The sequence below is a fragment of the Microtus ochrogaster genome, chromosome 18, assembly GCF_000317375.1.
Source record: "Microtus ochrogaster isolate Prairie Vole_2 chromosome 18, MicOch1.0, whole genome shotgun sequence".
In the NCBI taxonomy this organism is placed as follows: Eukaryota; Metazoa; Chordata; class Mammalia; order Rodentia; family Cricetidae; genus Microtus; species Microtus ochrogaster.
The window spans coordinates 32,486,183-32,512,788 of NC_022020.1; the positions used below are offsets into that span (position 1 = coordinate 32,486,183).

Genomic DNA, 26,606 nt, shown 5'->3' on the forward strand with positions numbered 1-26,606 from the left:
CCCCTTTGCAGGATTGAATAACCTTTTCATAGGGGTTGCATGTCAGGTATTCTGCATATCAGATTATTTATATGAGGACTCATAACTGGCAAAATTACAGTTTTGAAGTAGCAGCAAAATAATTTTATGGTTGGGAGGTCACCACTACATGAGGAACCATGCTAAAAGGTCATACCATTAGAAAGGTTGAGAACCACCGCCCTAGATATTACATATCAACAGTTGCTAACATCCAAGAAAGGTCAGCAAGGGGGCAGGACACTGCCTGTTTGCCGGTGAAAGGGTAGATCTCACAGCTTTGCCAAGGGACCTCAACTGTGGATGGCAGGAGAGGCAGGATGGGTTGAACTATACCATGAGTGGTGCAGTCACAAACAGGTGTGGTTAGCCAAGCGCAATGCCCACACTTAAAAAAATCATTATTAAAAAGCAAACAAGGCATGGAGAATAAGGCTTTCTAGCCTAAGTATTTAAAGGGAATGCCTACTTTGTAAATGAGTGAGATTAAACCCGACAAAACATGATAGTATTCAGCTGTAAGGAAAAATGAAATTCGTAGGAAAATGGATGAACTGAAAAATTATGTTAATCAAGCTCACCCAAATGTAGAAAGAAAAAAAAATCCACATGTTGTCCCTCAAATGCAGAGCCTAGCCTAGAACACAGGAATATAGGTAAGCAGGGGCGTGCGTGTGTGTTTGTGTGCATGTGTGCGCGTATGTGGACATTCAGAAAGGAAACAGAACAGAGGGTAATATAATGTAGTAAGGAAGGACAAAATGCCGGCAAAAGGCACATCAATCATGAGGAAAGATATAAAGGGATTGCTTTCTAGTTTCAGCCCCATGTAGATTTTTCATGTACTGGATAAGTGAATAAAAGCATAATTAATATTGGAGGAGTAAAATCTTAGGTTTTAAAAGGGCCAACCTAGCTAGATAGAATTTCACTGGAGTCTGGGATGGAGTTTGAATGGCTGCCTTATACCAACTGTATCCTGATTTTATATGAATTCATTAGAACAAAATTATTTTTATTTTTATTTTTTTTTAAAGATTAAACCCTTCCATCTCTGGATGCAAGTGTGAGTGGTACACTTTAAAGTAGCAGAAATTAATTTTAATAGAAAAGTCATTACAGAGGTGAGGTTTACAGTTAGGGGAGCAGAGCGATTAGAGAGGGACAGAAGGAGGTGTTGAGTGGCCGGCAGACTGTTTCCTGACTTGTGTGCGCAGTGGGGGTAAGGATGCTATGAAGTGCGTTTGTGTGTTGGGGAATATTATTTGAAGGTGTGGTACTTTTGTTTATATTGCTTTGCTTGACTCGGTGAAGCTGAAATTCTTTGCCTGTCTAAGACACCTGAGGGTCCTAAGGAAGAGCTGAATGGCCAATAGCAAGGCAGGAGCAAGAATTGGTGGGGCTGGCAGGTGGAGAGGAGAAATTAGCAGGAGGAAGGTGCAATGAGAAAACAAGGGGAGGAGGATGTCAGGGGCCAGCCACCCAGCCAGCCGTGGAGTAAGAGTAAAAGATACACAGATGTAAGAAAAGGAAAAAACTCCAGAGGCAAAAGGTAGTTGGGATAATTTAAGTTAAGAAAAACTGGCTAGAAACAAGCCAAGTTAAGGCCAGGCATTCCTAATTAAGAATAAGCCTCCATGTGTGATTTATTTGGGAGCTGGGTCTTGCCCCTTCCCTGAAAGGCAAGAGAGTAAGAGCAAAAATAACCAACAACACTTGTGTCCAGCCCTCAAGTGCTGAATTCTACTAGGCTTCCAATGTGACCATAGGAGGAGGTGGGGCTTAGGGGAAATGATTAAAGAGGGCGTAGCCCTCGAGCACAGATTAGTGCTCTGATATACAGAGAAATGAGAGATAGCTTCATTCTCTCCACCATCTGTGGACCTAGTGGGGGAGCTAGCCTCACTACGAACCAAACTGCCAGGTGCCATGATGTCCAGCATCCATAACACAAAGATTTGTTAACTAGTTAAGCCATCTAGTTTATACTGGGGTTTGTTTTTCTTTCTTTTGTTTTTAGCAGCCCACCTAGAACCTGTGCTCACTAAATTCACATATGTTTTGTTGAAATTTACACACACACACACACACACACACACACACACACACACACACACATTTACTGTTAAACAAAGAAGTTAGACAAACACACACCCATCCAGGTCCCTTACCTGCGCCTTGGCCAACTTCTTTTCCAGCAGATCTCGTTCCCGCTCTGTTTGCTGCAGACGTTTATTCAGCTCTACTATGTCTCCCTTGAGCGATGCCAGGGCTGCCAAGTGGAGCTGTGGTGGCAGAAGGAAAGGACCCATGGTTAGACAAGCTCATTTCCTTCCCTTCCTCCAATTAGCATAGCTATGTAGGAAAAAAAAAATCTATTACCCTAAAGGGGACTGGGAAAATGGGAGTGCATCAATCTCAGGAACAACACACGTAAGTCAGGGTCTCAGGTGAGCTGGTTATATAGCCACTGTAGATATAGCGGGGAAAGTCATTCCTGTGTGGGGTAGACCCGCAATTAGATGGTAAGTTCAGGGTAGAGAGCACAGCTCTTTTATTCGAAAGGCTTTTCCTGAGTAAGTGTGATAGCGACAGCATGAAGGGGCCGCCTAACTCTAAAGCACAAGGACTGCAGCCTGAGCAGAAGGCTGAAGCAGGAGGATCTGAAGTTGGAAGCCAGCCTGGACTACCTTAGGAAATCCTGTCTGGAACAAAACAAAACAAAGCCCCCCCGCCCCCCAAAAAAAGGATAAGAGAAAGAGAGGGGTAGGAAGAAAAAAAGAGAGGAAGGAAGGAAGGAAGGAAGGAAGGAAGGAAGGAAGGAAGGAAGGAAGGAAGGAAGGACACAAAAGACACAGAGAAGAGCTGGGGGAAGGGAGGGACAGATGACGACTGGGGGAGGATATAGCTCAGTGGTGGAGCACTTGCTTAACATGTAGGCACCTTGACTTCCCATCAGTTCAAAGAAAGGAAGAGCTGGTTTTATGAGTTAGCTCTTCTTCCAGTTGTTAATTTTCTTGCTATTAACTCCTTCCTCGTCACCTGCCAGATAGCCTTGATTGACTGGGTAGATTCTTTCTAAACTAATAGACTGATAAACACAATCAGAGTCCTGATGCTACGTTGTGCACCAAAGAGCGAACCTCCATCCACCCAGACACCATTCCCCAGCCATCTTGCTCAGGTTAACAGAAGCTGGAAAGAAAGTTCCTCAGGAGATTTTAATAGTGGAGAGCTAAGCATTATGACCAGAATCTGAACAACTTTGCATTCTGAATACAGAATTTGGCTGCATAGGCTCCTGCCCCCACTTGGGGCTTCTGTGACTCTCGAGGCCAGAGATATGAAGACTACAAAACACATTCACCACACCGTCTCTACACCCACCTCGGGAGCCTTTGCCTGCCCAGGAACTGCGGATACCTGCCTTCCTGTGCAGCCTAGTAGGTAACTCAGGCTGCTCACCTCTGCACCCTGCAGTGTGCTGCACCCTAGAAATGGAATCATAACAGATGCTCCCTCACATAGCCGCTCTGTAGCTTCCCCGCGGACTTAATGTGAGCTGAGACGGAAACAGATGCGTTCCTGGAGGATGGCCTGGCATGGCAGTGCACAATTCAAAGCACAAGATCACTAGCGTTTTAGCGCTGGGAGACCACTCTCCCTGCCCCCTGCTTGATGTGTTGGAGGTGGGCAGTAGCTTCAAAGCACTTGGGTTCCTTAGACTCCAACAGCAGTGTGACTAACTTAATTGTACACAGGCTACAAACCAACAGATCAATCGCTGATTTGAAACCAGGAACGCTTGAAATTTAAAAAGGAAATGCCAAGCAATCTGGTGGTATTTGCGTCTGGAGTAGGGCTAGGGCCCCTCAGAAAAGGTCACTCTGCTGTTGAGATACAAGGTTTATGTGACGCTTTCTCAGTACAAATACCACTGTGCTCCCGCTGTACAATCTTTCTGAGATTTGTTTGTTTACAGTTTGGTGAAGAGAAAGGTTCAGTCCCTTCCATGGCTGGGGCTGTTGCCTTAGTTCCACAGCACTGGCACTAGCATGCCACTTGATCGGTTGGTCCTAGGAGAACATACACCACCTAATGCCTGGTGGGGATCATGAAACACATCAGGACCTGACACACACTTAAAAAGACCCAGGTACAGACACAAGGGTCAATTCCGAGAGCCTGGTCAGCTTCTACCTAGCTCACTGGGGCTTACATCTTGGGATGTCTGCAGGACTTGGAAGGGCAAAGCTGGCATAGAATATTGCAGACCCAACATTACGAATTATGCCATAGGAGGAGACAGAGTGGCTACTTCCACCACAGCCACACCAGAAGGGTACATAATAGGATCACACTCTCGGCGGGACTGCTGGACCATAGCATGTGCACAGGGCAGCTCTGTGCTTCTCCAGATGGAAGATGCTTCTCAATGAAGGGGGCAGACAGGTCCCAAAGAGTCTCCTGAATTTCAGGACAAACAAATATGAAAAGGCGGGTACATAAGAATGTGTTCAGCATGCTAAGATCTATGTGCCTCCAAGTTAACAAACATCTGTGATGGATATTAGCTCTGTGACCCCATGGGATGTCACACATGGGTGTGTCACGAGGATGGGATGTCTGAGAGCGAGGCAAGGACCACAGTGCTCAGCTGGGGCAACTGCAAGCCTGAATCACTTTCTAAAGGCTGCACAGAGCGCCTAGCACCGCAAAGCATAGCCCAGCATACTGCCATACCCTAGACTGCATGACAGTAATCTGCATGAGTTTTCCATGGGCAAAAACTTCGCTTAAAAGGAGTTTACATGCATGATGATGAGAGAAACGAAATGCAACTCGAACGATAAATTGGAAAAGGCATTCTAATGGACACCCAGCGGGCTCTGGGTGGCTCGAAATTGTTTTCAGTATTTTTAATTCAGTGGATATTTTTAAAGGGAGTTATTTTTGTATTAAGAAGACAATAAAAAGTCCAGAAAGAGAATAATAACTGAAACAGGCTGTTTCTTTATTGTCTCAGTCCTCTGGCCCTTTTGATGGAAGGAAGAGAGAAAAAAATGAGCTCACTGTTGACCATTTCTCAACAAAAGCGCAGAAGGCAGCACTGCCAACAGGCGGTCCCCTGCCCGCCCCCCACAGTCCTGGGGAGCTCTCAACACATGTGCATGCCTGTTTGTCTGTCAAGTTTAAAGTTAGCAGGGAGAGAGAAGCTTCTATGTGCTCGATGCTGGCACAGGCAGCCCAGTCCTGAATTCCACCAAGTCAAAAGGCTTTGAATGTCGTCTCTTAGATCTCTGTGAATTTTTAAACATTTTTACTTAATGGATTATTATTATCTTATCATCATCATCATCTTATTATTTGGGCCTGTATGAGTTAGGGTGAGCACATGTGGTGGCCCACATGGGTGCAAAGGTCAGACAGAGGAAAACACGAAGGATTAGTCTTCTCTATCCACTGTGGGTTCTGGGCATTGAACTTGTGTTTCCAGGTTTGTGTGACAAGTGCTTTTACCTTCTGGGCCATCTCAATAGTCCTGTCTGTGAAGCTGGCATGGAACCTTGTCACTGTCTATATACATTCGGATTTAGAACACACAGGTGACAAATGCATACATTCTCATGTCTCTAGGAGGAAAAGTCCCAGTTCTCTAGGTTGTTGACTCTGTGCCGCGGGCACCCAAATGCAGCTATACCACCTGGACATTTGGCAACAGGGGAATAGTCAAGCTAGGTAGTTGGTATTTTTGGACAGTCTGTTCCTTGAGTAAGGATGAGGCAGCTAAGGTGTCCAGCTCCAGGACACAGTGAGGACTAAGCAGACCGACTCTCCTGGAGGTTTTTCCATGCTAAGCAGATACGCAGCCCCGTATATTATCGGCAGGAGACAAAGGGTATCATGCTCTCTAAAATGCCCTTAGAATCCATCAGCCCTACAAGGCGATGAGTGGCCTCTGGGAGCACTTGCCTCCATTCTGCTTTTTATTAACAATAAGGGGCAAACTAAAGCCCGCTCTGTTGAGCTAAGCAGGTATTCTCTGATACAACACAATATGACCATCATCATCATCATCATCATCATCATCATCATCATCATCATCATCATCATCATCATCATCCTCCAGTGCTTGTGTCTAAGCTGTTAAACTCTACCTCTGTCACTTGGCTCATTCTCCTGGGACGTAGGCCTTTGGACAGCCCAGTCATTGAAGGATCAAAGCCTCCAGCAACATGGCAGGGATGGAGGACTGTGTCATGTGAAGCATCTCTTTTCAGTATGGGTACCACTAGGCACTCCCTACCATAGGCTGTGCTGGTCTTCCTGCCCTGTGTGGGTGACCTCATCCAGGGAGCACTTTGAGGGTGCTGTCCTTCCTCCTGTACCTATTTGTCTCAGGAGGTGTTTGTATAAGCTGTGTCATTCATTCCCAGGATGCCTCTGCTTCTGTTCTACTGTGGGATAAGGGAATCTCTGCTGTGGACTATTCCTTTACAATGTGTGACTATATATGTTACTGTGATTGGTTTAATAAAGAAGCTGACTACCCAATAGTTGGATAGAACAAGGTTAGGCAGGAGAGACAGACTAGGGGAATGCTGGGAGGAAAGGGGGCAGAATCTGGAGTCGCCAGCTGACACACAGAGAGAGCAGGAAATGATATTAATAAAGGTACTGCTACATGGCAGAGCATAGATAAAAAATACAGGTTAACTTAAAATGTAAGAGCTAGTTAGTAATAACCCTGAGCTATTGGCCAAGCGTTTATAATTTACATTAAGTCTCTGTGTCAGTTGTTTGGGAGCAGGCAGTTGGGACAGGGAAACTTCCATATACAAATTCTATACTGTCCTCATTCTGCCTCAGTCCTCCATATAATGACACACTTTGGTCTTACATTTTATGGAAGACGATAGATAATGCCAACTCTTTCTTTTACACAGTGACCTCTTCATTCAAGGGTAAAAAACAAGTGCAACATTGGCTGAACACACACTGTTGGCAGAATGTTCTCTTTCCACACGTCATCGTATTCTACCAAACACACTGCATACAGCATCTCATTTAATCCCCACATGGTGATGCTCAGTGGCAGACATCATCCCTTCTTCAGACATTGAGGAAATTGAAGTGTGGAGGCTGGGTAGGAAGACGGCCCAAGGGCAGCTAGCTAAGCTAGACAGATAAGCTAGCTTCATGTCTACTCCACTGTGTGCCTCATGGAAGCTCCAGACTTGGTGTGTCATTGCTCTCTTGCCTTTGGAACACCTAAATATGAATGTTCTTGTACATTCATGTGGTTGGGTAGAGAAGAAATATCTGTACTGGTGGTGTAGTGCCAAGATCTGTGGCACCCTCAGGCAAAAGCAGGGAGGGAAAGGTGAGCCTTTCTGTGGTGCTGATGGAACACTTAGCTGATTGTGGATCTGCATCTCTCCCTGCCTTCTAATACTCTTGTTCTAAGGCTTTGAGGATGGGTTTATAGTGCCATGTCTCTAAGACTCCTCCAGGCTTTAACCTGGCTGCACATTGCTTTGTATGTCCTATCTCTGTGGGTAGTGAATGATCGCACATGTCCCAGCTGTCCTTGCAAGGGGCAGGGACAAAGTGCGCCGGAAAGCAGCCTCATTCAGCTACCCCTCCTAGACCCTCCACGCGGCAGGAGCTCTGATTCAGACACACAAAGAACAAAATCCCTGGCACAAGGGCAGTGCTCTCTGCCAGATGGATACAATCAGGCCCATTTGGTGGCTTCCTATTTGCTGTTAGGATTCCAGCTAGGGGCACCTGCTGGGTCGGAGTCTGAGAAAGGCTGTTCAGTCTTGAAACTTAAAACTCATTAAGCATCATCTACAAGATTGCACACTGCAAGCAAATCACTTTCTGCTGCCCTTAGTCAACTCCGAATGCAGTAGCTTTTTCTCTTTTCAATTTTCCTGCCAATTCCCTTGACAGGCCAATGGCCTCTGAGTTACTTTCCGAACCTCAGCTGAAATTCAGTTCTCGGAAAGCCCCTTCATCATGGAAGCACCAGGACACCATTAGGTAAGGGTGTATTACACAGCTGGTGGTGCCAAGTCACCAGTCCAAGGTCCGGATACCACCTGTGAAGGCAGGCATCCATACCAGTGTCCCCAGATCCCTGTAAAACCACATCCTTACAAACAATTGTTCTTCTTAAATAATGATTATTTTCACCATTTGATATTGAAATATAAAAAAGTCTGAACAGTGGAATATATATATTCTTTAAATGTACTGTGTAATACTCTATAACTATTAAATATTAGCAACAATGTTTTCCACTACACAAATTTTGACTTGTTTAATTTTTATGACAACACAAAATTAAGTGATGTACAAAGAGTTTTGGAAACACATTCATACAAAATAAAAATACCGCAATAGACTGGCTGTCCCTGCTAACATTGCAAGGTGGCTGCGCCCTAATGACACACCATGGAGGGAACGAGGATCCGGCAATTAAGCCCAGCTAATCAGGGAACATGAATATTTCAGCACACACTAAATACGGATGTGATCCCTGGGGCAGAAACCCCCGCAGAGAATCACACGGACGTTGAGTAACAAGTTCCTCAACAAGGACTGCAATGTTCGTAAATTTTTATATCGATCCAATTTAGCAGGTATTGAATTCCCCATTCTAGAGAAAACCAAGTACTTTTAATGGTGCAATAGTCAATACATGCCACAGATCCGAATGGGCCAATGTAGGCTTACAGTGATGGCTGAAGCACTCGGAAGGACCCTGGTGTTGTGGAAGGAGAACAATGACTTTTCTTGGGAAAAGCAGGTGAAGATCTGGAGAGCATGTGTTTGCACATCTGCACACGTACACACACACACACACACACACACACACACACACACACACACACGGGGCTTCGGCCACACTACACACACACACACACACACACACACACACACACACACACGGGGCTTCGCATGCAGCTCAGGGCTTGTGTGTGCTTCATGTGCAGCTAGAGGTAGTTTTTGACTTTCAAAGCACAGGCACAGCTACAATGGTGACTCCTTGAGGATTCAGGACAATTATTGCAAATGTATTCCCAGCTTCTTAAAGCTCTCTTAACATGCATTATTTCATTTGAATAAAATACTTGTCAAGGGCTTGCTGCCAGGACACGCTCCTATTCCAGTCAGGGCACAGGCAAGCCCTGGCTGGCTTGACCTCCCCCAGGCATGCTGACTGATAGGCCACTTCCCAGCTCTCTGGTACAGCTAATCCAAAGCTGTTGGCCAGGGGAGAGGAGACAGACTTTCAACTCCTGTCTCGAAGGAGCCGTGCCAACAGCCTCAGTGACAGCAAGCAGATAGAAAACGGGAAAGGCTCGGGGTTCAAGTCTTCTCTCCTTTCAAATGACCCTCACCTAGTCAGTATCAGCCCACCGAGGTCACCTTGACCTCGCAACAGGAAGAAGACTGGGAAGAGCAGAGTATGGACAGATGATGGGAAAAGCAGAAGAACAGATGAGGAACCTTTTACTTTTTGAAGCCTTACTTTACTCACCTGTAAAATGGGGACAATGTTCATGCACACAGAGCTCTGAGGGTTGAACAAAATGCTGCAGGTGAGATTCTTGACTACGAAACTAGCTGCCAATGAGTTAGCAGCGTTGCTTGACCACTAAGGTCATCATGGTCACATGACTTCCTTTTTTTAAAAAAAAAAATTCCCTAAGAGTTGTCAAGACAAAATTGAACTTGGAAGGTCACTCTGCTGTCTCTCAGTTTACACAATCCCCGATTAATCAATCAAAGTGAGTCTCCACACAGGTGCCTAGCTCACACTAGTCCCAGTAATCTATACTGCGCCTTTCAACACAGGGGATTCAACGAGCAGCTCCCTGTCGTGACTGGGCCAGCAGGTAGGCAGGAAGGCACAGCAAAGCACAATAATCCTTCAGAACCTGGGAAGAGGAGTCACCCTACCATGCCCAGTCCACACCCCACTTCCTGCGCCCCCCCCCATCTTTCAGAGGGGGAGGGATACTCAAAACATACCCAGTAACCTCAAAATGAGCTTCACGGACAGTGTCTCAACAACGGAAAAAGGAAACCGCGACTGTATTGTAATCTAGGACACGGACGTCTGCTCGTGATAGTAAAGACAAAAGGGATGAGCGGCACAGATGACAGTGCGACAGGCATGGGGCACCAGGCTGCCAAACAGACAGACAGACACATGCCCATGTGTGCACGCACACCGACATACTCCTGCTCTGGTAGGAACACACAAACCCCATAACTTGGAGGTTACTATTTCCTATAGGATTAATACATTCCTTTGGTTCTTTTATCTCCACTTATCCACTGCTGACCACCAGGGATGAGTTTTCTCTCTGTCACACAATTTTCTATTCTTTTATTTATTTATTTATTTATTTAATTTTTTTTTACCACAACTTGATAGTACCTAACATCATGAATTTGGTCTCGTTTCTGTTTTGGGTGAGTGATTTTGCCATGAGGGTTCTGTGGTGGCAGAAACATCGGGAATCTGGAAAATATCCAGTGGATGAGGAGGATAATATTTATTCAATAAATAAAGAAAAAAAATTAAAATTCAAAGGAAAGAACATGCATTCTCCTTACCTACACTACCTATAGATCACATCTGTTGCACATAGCTGGCAGGTTTTTTTCTATGAACAAATATACTTAATGTAGTTTATGTGAAATAATATGTTTAATGAAGAACACTTTTTGCTTAAAATATCTACTTGTAATTCTGGGATAAAAGGTCCTGAAATGTAAGCCACATTCCCAGGTTATCTCCGTGTGGCGTTCAGGTAGCTTTTTCATGTTCCCCTCCCCCCTCATGAACATATTTTGTTTTCTTGTCCCTGTTTAGAAAGCATTCTAGAGAATATAAATAAGCCTATATGTAATCTCTATACAGTATACCCAGGGAGATAAAACTCCTCTAGCAAGCTTCACTGGTCTTGCTTCAATGGTGCCTGAAGAGGGTGAGGGGGGCTCTATGTAATGTGGGTAAAGACAGCCTAAATGCTACAACCAAACAAAGGCTGTTCGACCTGGAATTCATTTGTTCTCGCAAGTGAGCCACACACCCACCGAAGCAGGTACCCCCCGCCCTCCACCACCATCTGCCAACACTAATCGGCCCAGGGCCTATGTGTTTCTCCATCACTTGCCAAATGACAACGCTGCCAGAGCTGCAACACAGGGCAAGTGAGCCACAGAAGCCTGTGGTTGGCGTCTGGCTAGACAGCATTCCAGGCCCTTTCCTGTAAGGACTGCGTCTCCCGGCTCCCGCGAAGCCAGCCCGTCCTCCTACTTTGTATCTAGAAACCGCAACATAATAGCAGTGTGGACAGGCTTGCAACAGCTCAGCATTATTTTAACTGTCAGCATGGAGCCTCCCTTTCCCTTTACTTACATTTTATCATTTACAGCCTTGCCAGTGTGCATTCTTACAAAATCATCAGCCCCCCTGCCCCCAGCTTCTTCTGAGTTCCCAGGCCAACTCTGAAGTTAATAGAGTATAGTAGGCATAGTAGCAGAACTCACTGACTACAGGCAAGGCAACAGAAGACACAGGGAGGTCTCCTGAACCTCTGCCCTTCTGCTGTGACAGCACTCCCCAACACCCTGAGAAGAAACAGCCTAGTAAGCGCCCACTGTGGTGGTGGTGGGGGAGTGTACCCATTCGGGGAAAGGACCATTCCTTCGCACACACAGATGCATGGGTTGTTTGTGACTTTCCCTGAGTAAGGCAAAGCCCTGAATTTGAGCCAAGAACAGCAGCAGTAGGCAAACACTGCAAGCTTCTCCCAGACCCATGCCCACCATGGTGACAGAGCCTCGTACAAGATACTTGTCCTTCACACAGCGTTGGAAATGGCATGGCTGTCCTCCAGTCACATAGGATCATTTGCAATCTTAATTCTCCTGTAGTTCTTAAATAATAATAATAATAACAATAATAATAATAATAATAATAATAATAATAATAATAATAATAATAAAGCAGAGGATGGGGCGAGGGGAGTCTGTGTATCTTCTGAAGCTCACAAACCCCAGCCTGACCATCAGATAAAACATGCCACAAGGAAAGAAGTCCTTGATTTTCTGCCCACTCTGACCTCCTCTTAGACACAGCACTAGAATGCAAATGCAAGGGGCCCCTAAAGCTGCTTTAGTTGATTTGCTGAGAGCAGGAAAATATTAAAGCATTCTAGATGATTCTAGGCTGTTTAGAAATAGGATGCTTCCAACCTCGATAAAGATAGCAAATGAGAGTCTCAGGGTAGCAGCGAGGAGAAACTGCAGTCACAACAATTAAAGAAGGGCTCACACTGTTCAAACCGAGCCTCCCTCTGAAGAGATTCACACTGTCCATCACTTGATAGAGGACTCAACACAGCAGTTTGAGAGGACTTTGGAGAATTTTTATCTGCTATTCCGGAGAAGTCTTTTCTCGCCCAAAGAGTTACCATGAGACAAAGTTCTGAGACGCAGATTATGAGGTAGCATTAGTGAAATTACGGCTTACACGCAAAGCTCATGCTGAGACGGATACGTGGGATTAGGGATGTGAAGCCATTCGGTGAGTCTGCTCATCAGCCCTCAATGCAGAGGGAGCACATACACGACACCAAGCTTCATCCTGGGCTCCCGGGAAAGCATACCAAAGCTGAAAGAGATTATTCTACTTCAAGTGGGGGAAGGGAGGACAAATTAATCACCCCAGCTGACGAGCACAGGGTGGACTCCAAGTCCTAGCAGCCTATGCAGCAGCTGATAATGGTTTTACATTTCAGCTTGAAGGTTTCGGGCTTACTGTAAACGCCTTTCCCAACAGGGAAGCTCGCTACATCTCAGAAGGTGGGCAGGGCTCTGGAATCACTCTCCTGGGAGACCGTTCTAGACAGGGGGGGACTCTCCTTTCCCTGAGTTCACGCAAGTGTGGTCTTGCCTGGGAGTTCAGAGTGTAGCCTGTCAGAATCCATTGCAGTGTGATGGTCTCTCATTTTACGCCAGCATGCACTGGGGCAAAAGGTGGGGGCGACCAGAGGAGAGAGAGGGCGTTTCTCTGTGTGTGAGACAGACGACCAGAGGCCGTACAACACCAGCACCCGTCCCGCTGCTTTTCATTCAGTCCTGGGACTGACCCCTAACAGCAACCAGAGCACAGAAATCACACTTTATCTCCCAGTGTGCGGCAGCCAAGAACAGAGGCGGTGACACACCTGCAGGGCCAGGGGCTGACGGCTCAGAGAAGGAGAGTCATGGAGCTGGGCGTAGACTCTGAGCAATGGAGCCCCGAAGCCATAACGTCCCTTCCCCTAGGCCAACCTCATAACATCCCTTTCTCTAGGTCAATCGGCTTGTGTAGAGAAATAAAGAGAACCTACGCCTTAAATCTGAATGTCTGGATCAAATATCTGGACTCTTTGGAGTCTATTTCCCCTCTCTTGGGACAGAGAAACTGGATCTATCACTACCAACTTCTGTCTCTCAATGGTCATCTTAGAGGAACCTCAAATCATGCAAAAGTTTCCCATGGACCCAATATTTTTTAAATTAATGAACCTGACTTATTATAGGAATTACATTCTTTGGGGCAATTTTATGTTCACCAAAAGTGTACAAAGATTATCACGTCTTTTTCAGGAAAAGCCGCCACCAAGTTTTCTTGTGACGCACTTCACACACCTGGTGCAGAAGTAAGCCAACGGCTAGCCCAGTCAAGCCTATTTCTAGCTTATTTATACTGTACATGTTTATCACCATGGCAACTAGGGAGTTCGAAGGTATTCATACCTACGAGTAAAACCTAAAAATTTTGCTGAAAATGTGCCTTTTCCAGATAAATCCAGATGCTAAGCGAATTTTCACATCCATTTCGTTTCATTCCACTGCATCATGTGCCCTGTTCCTTGACACTTTCTGGGGGCGGGGAGACTAGAAACAAAAACAAAACACCTGAACTTGTTCCCTATGATAACCAATGAAAAAAGATTTAAAAAAATACACACATTTAAAAAGCTTGTTTTAAAAAAAATAAGCTATATTTCATTGAAATATGCTGGAAGATAAGTATAAACCAGGCATGGTGGCGCACGTCTATAATCCCATCACCCAGGAGGATGAGGGGGATTTTGAGTTTGAAGCAAGTCTGAGCTCCATAGTGAGGTCCTGCCTCACAGCAAAGGCGATAACAAGCCTGTGGTGTAAATCATAAGACACATCAAGCTTTGACCTGTGGCAGGTTGAAATTCTACAATACACTGTATGCAAAACCGTCCAAGTCTGAACGGAGGCACAACTAACAGCAAATACATAGTTTGCAAATCTGTCTGTAGTGCTAGCCCTCGTAATGGGTAGAGGCGGAGCAAATAGATCTGGATTTGAGGACAGAAGAACTTGGAGCTACAATGACCTTGCTCACAAAGCTCCTTTCCTGGCCTGCACTGTATGCCTTACAGTGTGCAAAGCTGAATGCAGACTGGGTCAGGAGGAAGCATCTGCCCGGGCTGCGACAGCGTCTGTGACATTCTGCAGGAGACTCAGTAGACACAGTAAGCTGGGCAAACAAGGCTTGAAGACAAGCCCCCTTTGCCCCCTCACCCCCATCCCCAGCTCCAGAGCCTCTCAGTACCTATGTAACAGAAACTTTGGAGATGTCCCCATCCCAGAGTCACCGCCCTCTGTCTCAGAGCCAGAGGAAGAGGAGACACTGATTGGTGTTATGTCTGACTTTCATGGGTGAGAAGAGAGGAGGAAGAGAGGAAGAGGGAAGGAAATAAACCCAAAGGGGAGGGAAGAACACAGCAGATGGCAACACCATATATACCACACCAACAGCCATTCTTCAGGAAGCCAAGAAACCCAGAAGGAAAATGAAAAACAAGGAAAAAAGCAATGAACAGAATAAGGTCTAAAAAATAAACCTGCCTCTTTGAAACACATTTCCTTACAGGTCCTTTCCAATGCCCAGTTGTTCCAAAACCTTGGTTGTCATTCCCCCACCTGGAAGAGGCAATGACAAGCATCCTAGGAACAGTCCGGCTTAGATGGATGGGGAGAGATGAAGGCTGCTTCCAGAAAAGAATATTCTCATTCCGACCCCTTTAGACTGCTCAGGTATAGAGTTAAGGCTTTTAGTGCACAAGATCAAAAGATGTCAGTGCCCACGGAAAGACACATGGGCAGGCTTCAGTTGCTTTCTGAGGTGAGTTGCCCTAGAAGAAAAATAAAAAGTTTTGCAACCAGGTTCTCCTGCACGAGTGTTTGCAGGAACAACCGAAGGGCTGTCTAGAAAAGAAAACGCCTCATTTCTTTAATCGTAGCTCTTCGGACAACAAGAGGCAATTTAGAGACTAGCTAGCAAAGTGCGCAAGATTGGCACAAATGATGCCACTTACACTCTCTTCCAGCTATTATGCATTGCCCAGCTTCACTTTGGCTAAACAGAGTAATTTCTTCTGGGATGATAAGTCTCTGGTACTTTGGCTACAGCTACAACGATAGGATTACACAGATGAACCACAGTCCCCAAACTCTGCAGCAAATGTCATAGGATTTTCAGCAAGATGCACAAAGGGTTTTGTTGTTATTTGTTTTATGAGGCAGGCCAGGATCTTCATGGGCAGAGTAGTCAGCATGAGGAGTCTGAGCGATAAAGGTAGGTAAAGTCTTCTCAGACGGATGAAGAGACCAACTTTACAAGGCTGTCATTTGACTTCCACATATACTATGCACATATGCACCTGCATAGAACACATCATTCACATACACACACACGAACACAACATTTTTTAAAAAGAGAATTAATGTGGCACCTTAATTATTTCCTATCATTATGGCATCCACTTCTTTTAAAAAAGAACAATCATGAGATAGAATTGGTTCTTTTCTTCAAGGTTTCATCTTCCTTCTTGTCTTTGATTGGACTTTCTGCTCCATGGTAGAACCCCACTTTTCTTGTATAATGAGGCAGTAGATCATTTTCTATTTTTTTAGGCCAAGAAGTCACACTTCTGTAAAAACCGCTCTGCACAAATGAAAGGAAGCTTGACAGCTGTTTTGGTATCAGTCACTAAACTACCTCAGTGCCCAGTCTCTCGCCACACCCTATTTCCTCACCTGTCCTGTGGGTGCTAATATTGACTCTACCCCAAAACCTAGGGACATGGGAGCATGAGGAGGCTTATTGTATCGTATGTTATGAGCTTGTTAAAAATGTTACATGACTCATTTCAGGTTATTCCCTTCTTGACGCCTTCAAGTTACCCTGATCACACTTTATTGGCCCACCTCTGTTTATAAAGTCTGACCGAAAACCATGTTAGTGCTGGGCACGGTGGTACACACATTTAATCTTAGCACCCTCAGAGGCAGAGGGAATCTCTGTGAGTTCAAGGCCAGCCTGGTCTACCTGGCGAGTTTCGGGTCACCAGGGTTACACAGTGAGGTCTTGTCTTACACGAAAACGAAAGAAGTCTTGTTAGAGACTGCAGTCCCTCTATGAAAGTTTTTATTTAGAGTGTAAGCCGTCATAGCTAGTGTGCTCCACTCCACAAGAGCCTCAGCGATGCTGACATTTAAGTGCATTTGGATCCCGATGACCAGATCCAGGGAGTTTTAGACCAAGTGCTATCAAGAACTCTAAGCTTGGGAGGGTCACCTAAAGAGTAGATGCTTGGCTCTTTTACTGAGTTTTCTGTATCATGACCTGGGACTCCACTGAAGTACTGGGTAAATGCATTGCCCAGACTTTGATGTCAAATATGCTGGATGCATGCCTGAGCCCATTTCCGGTTTGTGGTGGAAGCCTGACCACGTCCTGAACAGTTAGTTCTAATCACAACTGCTACGTCCACAAGAAAACTCCAGAGACAAGGTTTTCTTTTTTTTTTTTTTTTTTTTTTTTTTTTTTTTTTTTTTTTTTTTTTTTTTTTTTTCGAGACAGGGTTTCTCTGTGGTTTTGGAGCCTGTCCTGGAACTAGCTCTTGTAGACCAGGCTGGTCTCGAACTCACAGAGATCCGCCTGCTTCTGCCTCCCGAGTGCTGGGATTAAAGGCGTGCGCCACCACCACCTGGCCAGAGACAAGGTTTTCAAAGCATGATTACCACATGGTTGAAGCTAATTTCCCATCCGACAAAGAGCCTAGAACCTAATGACTAAAGGAAGAAGAGGTTTTATCACTCTGTACTCATTAGCTTGCATCTCTATCACAACATGTATTAAGCTTTGGTCAAGCAATCAGCCAACAAACAAAGACCAACAATGCATGTAGAAGCAGAAGGTAGAAACCTCTTTAAGCCAAAAAACCAAATTGGAGGCTCTGTGTCAAGTATCACTGCACAGGTAGTAATTGGGCAGCTCCCAAGACTAAGTAAGGAACTCTGGAAACTGTGTGGGTTCTAGGAACCAAGAGCTTCAAAGATATCTGACCTACTTTTCACACCATGAGTCCTGAAGCTTGAGTGCTTACTCTATGACAGGAACCTACAGAGAAGGAATGCCCCCTCTGGGTCAAGGATGCCATGACCCATCTTTCAGTTTTTGTCCAATCATCTGTGCAGGACCTAGAAAAAGGTAAGATGGGAAGCGATCTGAAAGCTGAGTGATGGCCTTTGATACTATGGAGTCTCAGGAAGGAAAAGAATTATAATCTAAGAAAAAAATATCATAAAACTATCTAATATCATTTCTCTAAGTTCAAGAAGAGAAGAGAATAGAAATGTGCCAATTAATAGACAGTTCATACCAAGTGAGCATTGCTCAGTTCACACAAGCAGGCCCCTGCCTTAACACTGACTGTGGTTTGAATGAAAATGGGACCCATAGACCCAAGGGAGTAGCACTAAGAGGTGTGGCCTTGCTGAAGGAAGTATGTCACTAGGGGTGAGCTTGGAGGTTTCAAATGCTCAAGCCAGGCCAAGGCTTTGTACCTGCAAATTCGATAAAGAATTCCGATACAGCTACTTCTCCAGCACCATGCCTCCTACATGCTGCCATGCTTCCCGCAGTGACAAAAATGGAGTAGCCAACCCTCTGAAACAGTAAATCAGCCCCAATTAAATGTTTTCCTACATAAGACTTGCTGTGATCATGGTGTCTCTTCACAGCAATAAGACACTGACCCTTTGGCCACTTGAGACAACATTCAGAGTGACTGGCCAGCTTCTGCATCTGTGACCACAAAGTCATGTAAGTAAGCACCCAGGCAATAGTGCACTTCTTCAAGTTACTGAATGTAACTTGAAGGTTTAGACTCTGGTATGTTTCATCCTCCCTTTCCTTGGGCTTGCTGCAAGTTGCTATTTCCTGTAGCTATATAACTAGAAAATTTTTTCTTTGTCTTGTACATGACCTCCACTTTGAAGCAGGCTTGTTCCCCTATAATGGTAGGGAGAAATAATGTTGTTTTTCTACTTCTGAAACTAACATAAGCCTAGAATGAATTAGACTATAAACTCCCCCCCTACACACACACACACAAAAAAAAAACCAGTTATGTCTAAATGCTCCTATTAATTCAATGTATCTGATATGCTACAACTTGGCAAATCACCAATTTAGACAATTACTAAACAAGTGGACAAATTTCATCCCTGTATAATACTATAGTCAGGAAGTTTTAGGGCTGGGGCTGTAGTTCAGGTGGTAGAGGGCTTGCCCTGTGTGCACAACACCAAGGTCAATCCCCAGCTCCACATAAAGCCAAGTGTGGTGAGGTTCATGGGGGGGGGGCTTTGATTTCAAAATGATAGTTCGTCTTAATTTCCTTGATTACAAGAGGTTATATGAATCTGATGAACATGCGGAGTTATTTATCTCTTTGTGGTCTCTGCCCATTTTGATAGGGTGCTAATTTTCAGTACTGACCACTGTACATACAAATGTCCTTCTCCATTTATGCAGCATTTTTAGCAACACTGTTTCATCTTTTTACATTTATTTCACAAACCCTTAAATGTGCACATTTTCCTCTGCTTTTTTGTTTAGAAAGTTGTTACATGCTTAGGTCAAATCAATAGTCAGATTTTCTTTAGTGTGTTTTTTTAAATATAGTCAATTTTTAAAGCTTTTAGTTACCTAGAATTGCATTACATATATTAATTATACTCTTTACTTTGTAGTTTATTTAATGCTTATCCTAGTACTACCGAATAATTAGAGCTAAACACATTGTATTATGTACCCCTATCCCCATCTATTTTGGTTTGTCCAAGACAGGGTCTCACTCCACAGCCCAGGCTAGCTTTAAACACATGACTATCTTTCTGCCTAAGTCTCCCAAATGCTGAGATTACAGCTGTAAGCTACCATGCTCAGCTTTAACATGACTTTAGGTAACAGTATTATAATGTCTACTGGCACATAAAAAAAATCTTACCTTTGTTTTCCAATAATAACTATTTATCTGTTCTTTCAGATAAACAAAATCGTCATGAAGGTTTTCTAATTCTGTAAGGCTTTGGATAGAAGTATCCCACAATGTCTATACTTACTGCCTCAATCAATGTGCTCCCGAGGAAGACCAAATACCAAGTAATAATGGAGACACTCCCTTTACCACTAGTATCTTCTTTGCAGAGTAGAAGCTCTTCTTAATCCAAAAGCAAATTCTCGAGGACAACATGATGTCCCCTTTGCTCCTCAGCATATTCCTTTCCTAACAGCTGGTCTGTTGGACTAATTATTGAGTGAACATCACCGAATGATGGAAGTCAAGGATCTAGAACATTTGTCTTATTTCATGTGTCTATCCCCAAATAGCTATAATCGTCCCAACTGCTACCCTGAGTGCCCTTGGTGTGTGTGAATTGAGCAAGGCTGGGAGAAAGGAGCAGGAGGACCTCAGCAGCCAACTTTGGCGGCATAACCAATCCCCAGCCTTCCTAGGTGGTGACAATAGCAAAAGGAGGGCGAAAGAAGGTGTAGGCTAGCACGCAGAGCGTGAGGATGAGCTAAAGCAACGCTGCAGAAATCCACGAGAACCGCAAAATGCGTCCAGAGCATTCGCCACTGCCATGAAGGAGAATCTGGTTCAGCTGGCTGCTTTTCAAAATGGTAAGAGAAAGATGGGGGGGGGGGAGCTGGCTCAGAGGATAAAGTTCCCCTGACTCACTTGTAAAGAGTCAGGTAGAGTGGCAAGTACTTGAATTTTTAGTGGTGGTCAAGTGAAGCAGATGCAAGTGAAACACAGAAGCTTGCTGGATGCTCAGTCTGCAAGAGAAACGCTGAAGCTACTGTGTGCCCAGTCTAGCCTGCTTGGCGAGCAAGCACACATATGAGCCTGTATGTGTGTGTGTGCGCACATGCACATACTAAGACAGAGTGAGAGCATTTAACATAAATTGGCTCAGGTTGGGGCGGGGGTATAGGGAGACGATAATATAAAAATGGTGACCGGGATTGATACTCTGAGCCTGTTCCCCAGTCTCTTTTTGACTGGGTTTGACTAATAAATCCCAGCCTGCGGGTGAAGCTTGGGAGGAATCGTCGTGAGTTGTGCCCAGATTGTTGGTACAGATCACCAGTGTTTGACAACTACGTAGCTCTACCTTAAATCTACCACTTTCCTTGTTCTAGGACATATTTCCAAAAGTGTATATCACAGCACTCGACTAATGAAACAAAACAAAACCCTAAAAATGAAATTCACTGAAGTCCACCTACAACAGACTAAATGAATGCACTGGTATATTTACATTTCATAGCTAAAAAAATCTTCCCGAAACTTGAGAGAAAGCCTGTTAGTTTTAATTTTTTTAATTTTTTAAAATTTACTTATTATTTATACAATATTCTGTCTGAGTGTATGCCTACAGGCCAGAAAGAGGGCACCAGACCCCATTACAGATGGTTGTGAGCCAACATGTGGTTGCTGGGAATTGAACTCAGGACCTTTGGAAGAGCAGGTAATGCTCTTAACCGCTGAGCCATCTCTCCAACCCCTGATTTTTGTTTTTTAAGTTTGAAATATACAGCTTTAATTTCCATAAAAATGTTCACCACATAAATAAGTACGCATTTTGTGTGAGCACAGATGGGTACCGGAAAACCACCAGCTCATAGCAGCTAGGTTGTCAACCCTGGTTAGGGAGGGGGATGAAAACGCATGGGTAAGGTGACTGACTGCACTGCCTTGGCCCCTGGCTCCTGTGCTGTTTCCTTACAGTGGACATGCACAGATCTGTCCTTGAAAGGGAAATGCTAATGAATTAATATTCCTGAAAATGAATAGCCATGTCAACAAATTTTGGAAAATGAATATTAACAGTGCAAATGTAAACTGAACCAAGAATTATGAGACGCAGAACAAACAAAATCATGATCCCCATTAGGGCACGCTTGAGACAGCCAGGCTTTGATGACACAGAGCCGGGGAGAGGTGCTACAATTAGCTTCCCTTTGATTGCAGGGACTTATTTATTCTGCTTATCTCAAGACAGAGTTAATAGACCAGATCGGTTTGAAAGGTCCTAAATGGTTCTCAGCATTTGGGTACATTCCAGGAAGACTAAGTTCATTTAGCTATTCACAGAGTGACACGTTTGACAGGGATAATGCAAATGAGATCACTGTGGTAAGTATGCGATTAGCCACTCAAACTGGAGGGATAATGGTGACATAGGAGTTAAGATGACTTTACAGAGGGGACAAGCCACTGGGCTTCCTTTCGAAAGCCTTGTTTAACCTGTTCCAAACGCATGCAGGAGCCTGTGTGAGATTTGTGGGAGGCTGCAAATTTGCTGGAAGGAGATTAGTTAAAGATCATGCACATGGCACTTTTTAAAATACACTTAAAACTTTATTTTCCTTTAAGGAAGAGGTAATGATATGCCAACCTCTCTGTCCCCTCGAGTGGTCTTCATGAATGTTTTCAACCCATAGGTCACAGGCCACGGATGGATCTAATATCACCTTAGTGTGTGGTCAGCATGGGTCTTGACTTAAGAAGAAAGTCTGAGGAGCTGGATAGATGGGTCAGCGATTGAGAGTGTGTACTGCTTTCCCAGAGGACCAGCGTTTAGTTCCCATCTTCCACATCAAGTGGCTCATAACTGCCTGTAACTCCAGCTCCAGAGAGACCCAGTCAATGTCTCTGGCCTCCAAGGGCTCCTGCTCTCACATACCACCCCCCAAACACATATACACATAATTAAAAACAAAAGAAGTGTTTCAAAAGGAAGAAAACAGTCTGAAAACTATTGCTTTAAACAGGCCCGATTTTACTGGCCCTGATCTCAACCATCAGGAACAAACTCACTTTCACTCAAGTCTTGAGAGCCACATCCTGCGCTAATTTTCAACAAGCTAATCATTAAAAGAAAAGTGAAATTTATTGATCCACTAGAAGATTCAAGAGATAGTCCCTGCCCTCCATCCCATCTCTCTCTCAGAAAGGTATGTTATATTGGGTAAGTAAGTCGTTTTGCATTTACATTTCTCCCCGAGAAATCATCCTTAAATGCTCTTTGCCTGAAAATGTAAACACCTGCTAAGAACAAAAGGATCAGGACGATCACACCAGGCTGCAGCCACCACTTAAGCCTCACTTGGAAGACTCCCTTCTGTAGTCACAAGGCCAGCACCTGGGAATTCAAAGGTCCTTTTACCAGCATAGTTCTTAGAGCCAAGGACAGTTACTATTTCGGCTCTAGAATATTCCCCAACACACAAGAATAGAAACACTCATCTCCAAAACCAACAGGTACAATGGTCAACAACTCCCTAAGCTCCAGGCCTGTATGTTCAGCTGCTTCCCCAGAAGAGCAGACTCTATACCCCTAAACTCAGCTTGCCTTCAAGCCTACCCGCCCGACACATGCAGCAGGCTGCCTGTCAATCATCCTGTTTAACTAAATGAACAAATAAGACCAGGAGCCGGGTTGGACAGGATCATTTGACTACCTAAGTCAGAGGCTCAGGGTTCTCTCCCAACTCTTCCTCTGTAACTTTCATTCTTACCCATTTCTGTAGTTCTCGCCTCAAAAAATCTTTCTGGGAACAGTGTACACTGCATGCCCACCATCACTGTGAGCACTAGACCAAGAGCCAGGTGGGACAGGATCATCTGCCTACCTAAGTCAGGGACCACTGCACACCTGGATCAAGGCAACCGGGTTCTGAACTGGCTACCAGCCTCCAGCCTTCTTTCTCTGCCAACTGCTCTCCAGAGCAGACTGAACACTCCGAGATACGAATGTATGCCCTCCCACTAAAAGAAAAACATCTACCACTTTCCAGTGGCTACCCTCAGGCTACCACATTCCCCAGCAGGGTCGGAAAGCAGATTCCTTCCCCAGCCCGGCAGCTCCAGCGTCACTCCCAGAACCCTTCTGGTTTCGTTATGTCACAACTCACAGGTTCTCTGTGGTCTTGCTTCTCGCCTCGGTCTGTGAGTGCCTGAGGAGTGGAGATTGTGTTTGACTGCTTCTAGGGCACCCAGCACTGTGCCTGGCAGGAAGCAGGTACTCGATAGACCCATGTTAAAGATTAGCATTAATCAATCCCTCTGCAGCGGTTAACTATGGGAAAGCTAAACCAAGCATCCCAGAGGTGGCCGTGCTGTTTGCACAATTACACAATATGGACTTGGAGCAATGGTTAGGAAATTTTCCCACCAAGAAAACCTAGGGCTCGCTGCTTACCCACTGACCTCAGCCACTGACTCCAAAAACAACTGGCAATGTTGAAGCCAAAGGTTCTGGCTCTGTAGACAATTGCAAGCAGCATTAACGGTAAGCCACCATCTCAATTAAAATCATTCATTCATTCATTATGGAGATCACACAAGAAAACAAAATCAAGATTGTAATAACTACTAGATGTCTCCAGGACCTTTTCAATGTGTTTAGCTTATATGTTTACTCTTTAAAAAGCTATTAGCATAATATGTATGTATTATTAAGTTAGTAGGGTTTTGACTGAATTGTCCCAAGTGAGCACACAGACTTCCTATTATTGTCCTAATGGCTGAACAAATGCAATCAAGTTTATATACTAGTGTCCTTAATCACATTTATGTTGCTTCTTATCTCCATTAACTTAAAATATGCTGTAACATTAAAATGTTCCCTTGTTTTTCAAACAGAAAGAGGGACAGAAGCCCCGCCCCTCCAAATCCCGCATCTAAGATTTCTTCAGCATGTGAAAGAATTTGAAAAAAACAACAGACAAAAAAAAAAACAACAAAACCAGACCGGGGACACCATCCAGATGAACAATTGTCCCAACAATTGCTAGCATAGAAAGAGACAGAAGTGGGACTTCCAAACCAAAGCACACACCTGGGAGCCAAGGGGAGCCAAGCAGGAAATGGGCTATGAGTAGTGAGGGGAGACTGAGGGGGGAAAGAGAGGCTGGTGAGACAGAATGCCATGGGGGCACACTGGAAAAACCCCCTCTGGGTCTGTTTGTTCTTGATACTCAACCGTTTAACTGCGACTCTTCATGTCTGTTGGTCTGGTTCAGAAACAAGGAATCTTTGTCACAGGATTTTGGAGAGCAGAGGATTTTCCAGCAAAATGGCTAAATGTCTCCTTCAACACAAAGTCATAATAGGGGCAATGGAAACTTTAGAAACTAAAAGACAGCAAACAGAGAGAGAACCCCCCCCCCCCGTAGAAAATTTACCCATGAGGCTCTTTGGGAAGGGCATCTGAAAAGAGAGAATTTCACAAACCACCCCACCAATAACAGCAGTCACGAATGTCCCCAGGTCTGTCCCTCCCAGTGAAGGCTATACCTCTATACCAACCGCTGGCTTCTTCTCTCTATAGTAATGGTCCTCAACCTGTAGGTCCTTACCCCTCGAGGGGTTGAATGAGCCTTTCACAGGGGTCACTTAAGACCATCAGAAAACACAGATATTTACAATTCATGACAGTAGCAACATTGCAGTTATGAAGTAGCAAAGAAAATCATCTTATGGTTGGGGACACCACACCATGAGGAACTCTATTAAAGGGTCACAGCATCAGGAAGGTCGGGAACTGTTGCTCTGTAAGCTCCTTATAATTAAAATTTGATCCAGCACTTGAGTAAATAGTGTCTTTCGGTCTGCTGTCTTTTATTCTGCTGTGTTAACCTCCATGTTTTCCCAAGCCACTTCTATCAGGGGACACTAAAACCCTTTTAGAAATCTCCTTCTTAATTGCTGCATTGTGTGTTTCTTTCTTTATACCCCATAGCACAAAAGCCATCTCTAATTGTCTGAAGCCTTTCTTCAAACAGACCTGTGGTTTCCAAGTGATCGAAGCCACTTCTATCTTTCCCACTTAGTTCATGAAGGTCCAACAATAATATTTATACAACCTCTAGGAAACCCAGGTTCCTGTTAAGCCTCGAATTCAACAGAGCTTCAATGTAAGGAGAACACAAAATAGGCAATAAGTCCTGCTTTGCAGTTAGAAATCTAGCTGTCTCTCTCACAATGCACCCCACCCCACTCCCAAGTCAAGCTTCTTACATGTCTCAGTACCCTACAGAAACCCTTTAGGAACACAGTCTGTTGCTTTTAGCCGACGCTGTCATCCCCGTAAATCCATGTAATGTTCAGAAAATAAATCCAATGCTCTCTGCTGCCCATAGAGCCACATTAATCTTATGAGCGACACCACAGAACTCCCCGGCCCTCCCCTCCTCCATCTGCTGTAAGTAGGGCAAGTGTTTTCCCCATGTTAATTGTTCTGACAGATGAGGATCAGCACGGCTTTAATCCATTTGCAGCCTAGCACAGGAGCATTTGTCTTCTCAGAGGCTGTTAGAGGCAAGTATGCCGGCTATGGGGGACAGGGGAGCCATTCCAGGGCAGGGCTGGTGCTCAGAAGCGCCTGGCTTCCTTTTCTACAGAGGAAAATCAAAGGAAATTCTGCTCCAACCTCCTTCAAAGATCTTTGGTTGTCTTTGTGGTTATGCGCTGATTTTTTTTTTCTTGAAAAAAAAAATGGTATAGATAGTGATGTTTTATAAAATTACGATGTGTTCAGTCAGTTTGTACTGACTTATAATGTGTCTTCTCATTTACCAATCACACACACCATGAACCCAGAGGCCTAGCCGCTTGATAAGGAGTAGGACTTCGACAAACAGGCACGAGGCTCAGATCCTAGCTCCTGCAACTGCACCTCCAGGACCGTTGCGGTCAACGTTCTTCTGTCTCCAGTGCTTCCTAGTTCACAAGGTCACAGATTTCAAGTTTTCAATGTGCTTCTTCCAGCTCAGGATCCAACGAAGAGAAACCAACACAACTTGGTTCAAACGAGTGGAATATGTTGCCAAGAGAACTCACTTGCCGAACACTGGTTTGCCAGCTCACTTTGGTCTCTCTCCTCCTCCCAGCACCTCCACTTTCAACCCTGCTTCTTTGGTGAGACAGAAGTAGGTGGTGAGAAGAACATTCTAGTCTTTAATCTCTCTCTTCTTCAACTTTCAGCTACAGAGATGAGCAGTGGAGCTAAGTGGCAAGCTCCCCCCATCACCCGTGGAAGAAGCTCTCATGCAACACTTTTCCTTGCAGGAAAAGAATTTGCAGATGCTTACGCATTAGGATTCT

General features: G+C 44.7%; 1 protein-coding gene across 5 annotated transcripts in view; it reads right to left on the minus strand.

Moving 5' to 3' along the window:
- Positions 1-26,606, minus strand: part of Mcc (MCC, WNT signaling pathway regulator) — a 279,416-nt gene that overhangs the window by 96,766 nt on the left and 156,044 nt on the right. For all 5 annotated transcript variants that reach the window (XM_026783515.1, XM_026783513.1, XM_026783516.1 and 2 more), the window contains exon 2: positions 2,190-2,303. Coding sequence is in view for 1 of the 5 variants with exons in the window: in XM_026783513.1 (XP_026639314.1) it covers positions 2,190-2,303 (114 nt within the window). In the remaining 4 variants the exon portion in view is untranslated. The remainder of the gene's footprint in view (positions 1-2,189; positions 2,304-26,606) is intronic.